Source organism: Octodon degus, unplaced genomic scaffold (assembly GCF_000260255.1).
Source record: "Octodon degus isolate 3935 unplaced genomic scaffold, OctDeg1.0 scaffold00110, whole genome shotgun sequence".
Lineage (NCBI taxonomy): Eukaryota > Metazoa > Chordata > Mammalia > Rodentia > Octodontidae > Octodon > Octodon degus.
Genome location: NW_004524686.1, coordinates 361,776 through 368,394, shown reverse-complemented (window position 1 = coordinate 368,394; position 6,619 = coordinate 361,776). Strand labels below are relative to the sequence as shown.

The 6,619-nt window shown below is 43.5% G+C and overlaps 1 protein-coding gene across 1 annotated transcript in view; it reads right to left on the bottom strand.

Annotated features, from left to right (window-relative positions):
- Positions 1-4,565: 4,565 nt before the first annotated feature.
- Ripk2 (receptor interacting serine/threonine kinase 2) overlaps positions 4,566-6,619 on the bottom strand; it is a 30,848-nt gene continuing 28,794 nt past the window's right edge. Inside the window, exons 10-11 of the mRNA XM_023699074.1 lie at positions 5,632-5,793; positions 4,566-5,100 (exon numbers count right to left, since the gene is read on the bottom strand). Coding sequence (XP_023554842.1) covers positions 4,763-5,100; positions 5,632-5,793 — 500 coding nt within the window. The 3' untranslated portion in view covers positions 4,566-4,762. The remainder of the gene's footprint in view (positions 5,101-5,631; positions 5,794-6,619) is intronic.

The following is a 6,619-nucleotide window of genomic DNA, read 5'->3' as shown; positions in this document are numbered from 1 at the left end:
TTTTTATTTTTTGGCGGCTCCACATTGACCTCCAGCAGCGCTGGTCTCGGTTGCCTTGAGTATCTGGGAATGGAACCACCGCTCCCAGAGACTGACTGCCTCCTTTAAGCAGGCACTTAAACAACTGAGTTAATGGGAGGGCCCCCTAAAAAAGAAATTAAAAAAAAAATCCCAAAATAATAACAGGGACCCCACCCCACCCCCCCAAAAAAAAAAAGCCAAACCAAATCAAATTGTCCTACCAATTCTGCAGTAGGATTAGTGCTGGATTGGATGTGAGGCTGATCTGTGCCTCCAGATGGCTGTGGTCAGTCTTTAACCAGCAGCTTTCTGGATGGCCTTCCCACTATTCCTTACCCTGTTTATCTCTGTTTTGCTCTGCTGGATGTCGTGGCACACTCAGAGACTGCCCAAGGATGCTCTGAGACCCACATAGTGCACAGTTGGCTCCTCCCAGACCTTATACAGCCTGCTGCTTACTGCACTGCTGAATCCTCTCATGCTCTACCACCCTCTTTGTCCTGTGCCATGTGGGTGACTGCAAGTCTCTTGCCTGCTGGTTGTCCCAAGTGGGAGGGAATGCTGGCATCCCAGCCCAAGGGTGCTGGTACATTTTATCACAGGGCAGGACAGTACCTTTTGTTTCCCAGTCCTTGTCTCCACACTGCAGGTCACAGGTCAGAAGGAGTTGCTGACTTCCTGGTGCAAGGGAGCTTGTGCTGCTGGTTGCTAGGCACAGGACAGGGAAGTAATCGTCCCGGCTGCCCTAGGAAGGTCCAAGTTTCTTTTTTTTGGTGGCTATTAGTAGGGTAGGAGGAATTGTTCCACTAGCAATTCTCAATGCTGTGGCCAGTTCTTAACTATGGTGTCACTAGGAGTTCTAGTTAGTTTTTATGGTGCTTGACAAAGAAAGAAAAAGAAAAAAGCATACCCAGTGCCCACTTGGGGACAGTCACCAGTGTATGCCAGGCTGCCATGTCCTCTGTTTGTAAGACCTTAAAAGAAGGGAGGGTCTCTATAGGTTCATCCTGTGTGGACTGAGTTTGCCACACCTTTGCTGTCGTTTTTTTTGTTTTAGGGGAACTGTTTTTTTTTTTTTTTTTTTTTTAAATCAGGGTTCCTGCTGCACTCCAGATCCTGCCAGTGGGAAACCTGTGGATGGCCCTGTGGGCTGGTTTTCTTTATAAAGTCCTATGCAAAATGTTTTTCTTTGATCTACAAGTCTTTTTTTCTAGATTTTTTTAAAAAAATGTATTTGGTACAGGGTCTTACTATGCAGCTGGGACTCATATTGATCCTCCTGTTTTCAGCCTCCTCAGCACTTTACAGGCATGCACCACCACACCTGGACTGAGTGACGGGCTCAGCATGCCCAGGGAGGCGGGTGGCATGGCATGTGGTTCCAGGGGCTAAACCACGTTGTCTGTGCTTGCCTAAGTAGGCGCTTAGTCTGCTCAGCTATCTCGCCAGCCCTCAGATTAATTTTGATATCAAGATGTATGTCTCTTTCTCCTAATTGCTTTTAGTTGATTTCCTTTGAGAAACTCCAATGCTGAATCTGAGTGCTGCTGGTTTTTGTAATTCTTATATTCTGGTATGGAACTCATGACCTCGCACTTGCTAGGCAGGTACTGTGCCTCTGAGCTATTTCCCAGGCCCTAGTCCTGCTAGATTTTTTGTACCAGGTATTGAACTCAGGACCTTGTGCTTGCCAGGCAGGCGCTTATGCCACTGAGCTATCACTCTGACCCGAGTCCTGCTAGTTATTATGATGTCCTCATCTGCTCCATCTTTGCAGCCCACTATTTTATTGGAGCTTCTTTTCTGGCCAAACTCACATTTTGTACTCTGTTGGGCTCTTTGCTCTGGAATCTCAACATAAATGTGGCTATAAGCTCCTAGCAGTAGCCGTGCAACAACTTCCACATTAGACTGCCTTGAATGAGATTTCTTCTGCAAGATTAGTCTGCCACCCCTAATCTTAAGTCTCAGGAAAAGTCTCTGGACATGAGCAAAACTAGACAAACTTTCTGCCAATGTGTAACACACATTGTCTGGAGGCCAACAGCTAATACAGTTCTTCCAGCAGACACCTACAGAGCCCAGTCTTTACAAGCAGGATTTCCATCAGCATTTTGGACTTCTGACCTTTGATCAGAATCTCCCATAATACAGTCTAGTGTTGCAGTGTTTTTCATGGTGGCTTGTTCTAAGCTTTCCAAACTTCCCACAAGACAACTCCACATACTCCTAAACCACATGGTCACGTACAATTATAGCAATGACCACACACCGTTGCTATAAAATCCTTAGTTACTTCTGTCATTGCTGGTACATAATACTTGACACCCAAAGTTACAGGAGGAAAAGCTTATTCAGTTGACAGTGTAGAGAGTTCAATCAATAATCAGGTGGCTCCCAGGCAGGGTGAATGAAGACACACATTGAAGAAACAGTTCATGGAAGGTTTAAGGCAGCAAAACAAGTCAGGGACAACTACAGCTCTTATTTTATTCATTTTTGGTGGTACCATGGATCGAACTCAGGACCTTGCGCTTGCCAGCACTTACTCTACTGAGCTATCTCCCCAGCTCTTATTTTACTTTTTAAAATTGTATTTGATACAGGGTCTCACTATGCAGCTCAGACTCATAGTGATCCTCCTGTTTCAGCCTGTCCAGAGCTGGGATTGCAGGTATGTTCCACCACGCCTAGTTTCACTGGCCAGCTCAGTGTGGGGTGAGCATGGCATGTGGTACCGGGGATTGAACCTCGGTCCTCGCACTTGCCAGATTGGTGCTTAGACCACCGAGTTATCTCCCTAGCCCCTATAGCTTTTTCTTATTCAGGCTACTTAAGGTAGGTAGCACTCATACCCATACTCCTCATATTGCACCACAAATCAATCACACACTCTAGATTCAGCTACTTGTGAAAAAGCCCCAACCTATGACTGTATGTGGGCATGAGAGGTCCTCTAGACACAAGCTACTTCCGTAGGTCCAGTAGAGAAAAGATTATACTATTCCTGTGCTCTAAGTTGATTTATACAAAACCAATCTACAATGGCAGGCAGGTCTGATGGGCCCAGCTGCACCTGGAAATTCATCACATTGGCTACTTTTGCATCTTACTTTGACCAGATGAGTACTTTGCAGGTACTTGTTCATACCCGTATCGAGACGCAAGCCTCCTTTAGAGTAGATCATCACCCATTGTGCCTTTCAGTTTGTCAAGCTGGACTGCCTCTAAGAGATGACAAACCTTTTAGAGACTAACGCCTCAAACTGTAAACACAAACCCACTTATTTATTGCAAGGTGAAACACCACAATTAAACCTGAATACTGAGGTTTTAGTTTAGAAAAGACAACCATCTGTCTTTGAAGAAAAACACATAACAGAGCTCTCAGTGATACAGTGAGGTGCAACACATGTGCCACAGGTTCACCACCACTGATCTAGCAGCTTTGCGTGGATGCTACCTTCTTCCTGAAGGGCCATCTGGACCAGATGCGCAGGTACCTGATGACATTGTAGCAGAATTTGTCAGTAACTTACTTCCAGTTTCAAATTTAGACATGGATTATCTGTCCCATGGACCAAGCATGGGTCAGCTAAAACACCTGGTTCCGTAGACAATCATATAGACAAAGTTAAGCCTACAGCCTCTCCAAATTCTGCTCCAGAACACTCCATCATCCTCAAGACCTTGAACTCGGAGACCTGTGGGACGGTGGCCTTCTTAACTCAGTGCCATGCTGCCTGCCCTAGGCTACTGCTCCAGCTTATGATCTTCTGCTTCTATAGGAAACACATCACCCCATCTGTGCGGGAGGAACCGCTGCACCACAGTGCCAGGCTAAGTCAGCTATGCCTGGAGCTGTGCCCGGCTCCTCGGAGAGGTATCATGCCCAGGGTACTATACTCTGAGTGAAATCTCCCAACTTGGCTGACTGATGGCAATACTCAGAGACTCTAAATAGCTAAGGGCATTTTTTTCTCAATGCTGTCTCTGTTCCCAGTGTGGCTTCCATACAATCTACCACCCACTTTTCATCCCTGTCTGATACTTGCCCAGTTGGGTGCATATACAAATAGCTTTCTTCTGGGTACCTAGAAAAGAAAGTCAAGACAAAGGTCCATCGTAAGGGAATTCAGAAGCCATCATGTCTGAACTGTGAGTGGGAAGAGGAAAGGTAATGTCAAGGTCGGGATCAGAGGGGAACTGTGTCTTACAGAGCTAAAGTCAGTCCTGTACAGACTATCCATGAAGAAATGGAAGCAAGTGGGACGTCAGCGTTAAAAAATGTAATCTGGGTAACAGAATTTAAAATGAGTAACCCATTGGTGAGGATGTGAACCTTGGATTACAGCAGGAATACTGTCCTATCTGCAAGTGGTGTATAAAGGGCATGTACTATAAAGTCAGATTCTAGCCTGACAGTAAGGAATCTACAAAGAAAGTGTGAAAACGGTTTCTGTCAGAAATAGTACTATATATAAGTACATAATTAATATACTAAAACTAGTTTTGATTAATCAGAGACACGAGACACTGAACCATGTAGCAAAATGCAAAGTTTTTACTTATATTAATTTTAAAAAAATACTGCAATGTCATAGAAGGAGACTTGTATTTATCCCCCTAAAACTTCAGTAAAACTTCTAATACTCATGCATTTTATAAAAACATCAAAGTGCCAGGGACATGGACATAAATAACTATTTATAAACTTACTTTCTTCTTGAAAATGATATACCTAGAAAATTTTATTTTGTGGGAAATTTAAAGATAGTGACCTAGAAGTTGTAAGTATTTCTGGGTAAGGATGAAGACCCATTTGTTTGTTATCTTTCAGCTTCTGGACTATGATTTTGGCAAATTCCTCTCCTTGGATATCAGTGGTGTCCAGTAACTGTCTGACTTTTGAGGTCCTTGTAGGTTTGGTACTAATAAGTTCATAGTCCTCCTTCATGAGCAAATCCCTGGACAGAAGGGCATCCAGGGACTGGTTAAGGCAGGCCTCCGTCATCTGGCTCACAATGTCTTCCCTTTTGCTCTGGATCCACTGCTGAGCAATCCCAGGCTGCAGGTGCTCTGCACAAAAGCAAAGGAGGAGCAATTACAAAGGCAGGACAGATATTCAGCAATGAGCATCATTACAGGAAAAAGAAACGGGCACAACACTCAGTCCTGACAAACTGCCACTATGGATGTAAGTACTTGTGGATGCCATTACTTTTTCAGGAAAGATTCAGAGCTTTGGATGACCTCCCTTTTACCTTTCAGAGAAAACACTACTTTTTTATATGGTATCAATCATGGTGAAAAAACTACTTTAAGTTTCAATTTTTGCTTTTATGAAGGAAAATAGCTTTGTTTTCAATAATATATTAGGTCTTAACTGCTCTTAACACTTCCTTCCTTAGTTAGATGTTCCTACAGTGCTACCTGGGGCTAGGGCCAAACGCCGGCCCTGGGCTTGGAAGGGCTTCCCTACCTAAGCAGCTACGTAGGTACCATACTGAGGACACGGAACTGAAGAAAGCTTACTGTACTCTAGAAAACACTGAACACGGATCTGTGAAGTAAATAACGACATTTGCAACGTGGTTGCCAGTACATTACCTGAATTCCCCTCAGCCACGAGGGGACTGATTACAGCTGCAGAGCACAGAGTGGTCCTGTGATCACACAATGTTGCCCTTTGAAATGCAGAAACAGTATTATCCCAACTGTGTTTTACCCGACAGTGATCCAGGTTCACAGAAGAGCAGTCTTGAGGTTTTACTATAAAATACAACATCTTCATTAGTAGAACATTCCTCAGATATTCTCAGCAGCTAAAATATCAGCATTTGTGTCTTAGTGAAGGAAGCTTCCAATGTCTTTAGTTTCTCTTTATTATCAAAGTGAGTTCTGAAACCTAATTCTGCAAATAGTTTTTAGCGCAAACAAGGGTTTACGCACAACACTCTTCTCAATTTCCTATTCATAGTATTGAATTTCAGTTCTGTTGTATTTCCTGCCACCTTCCGCACTTTTAATGTTTTCTTTACATAAATGTGTGTCAGTGTATAGGCAGTACAAAGACCTTTAGATGTGCCATATCTATAGACGTCTAGAGACAATATGCACTATCTGCTTTTTCCTCTAGCAATCCTGTCCAACCTCAGCGCGTCTGGTGTCCATCTCTATTCACAAGTCTGTATAACTAAACTTTCTGTCCTCACTGAATATTCTGTCTTACATTTCAGCAGCTCACTGGACATACTGCTCTACACACCATTCACACCCCAAATGGAAGAAACAAACATTAAAAACGTAATCATTATTCATCTGAACTCTAGTTATTTGTTCATCTCTATGGTACTGGGAATGGAACCCAGAGCTTCCTGCCCAGTCTCAAAATAAAACTAAGACAGGATGGAATGGTGAGTCGGTGTGAAGGTTCTGTATCCAATCTCCAGTAACATACACACACACACACACACACACACACACACACACACACACACAGAAAATGAAAGACTTGTTCCATACAAGCTATGACCTTTTGCTAAGCAGATGATCTCGAAAGAAAGTGGGAAATTTTCAAATCAATACTGAATGGAAA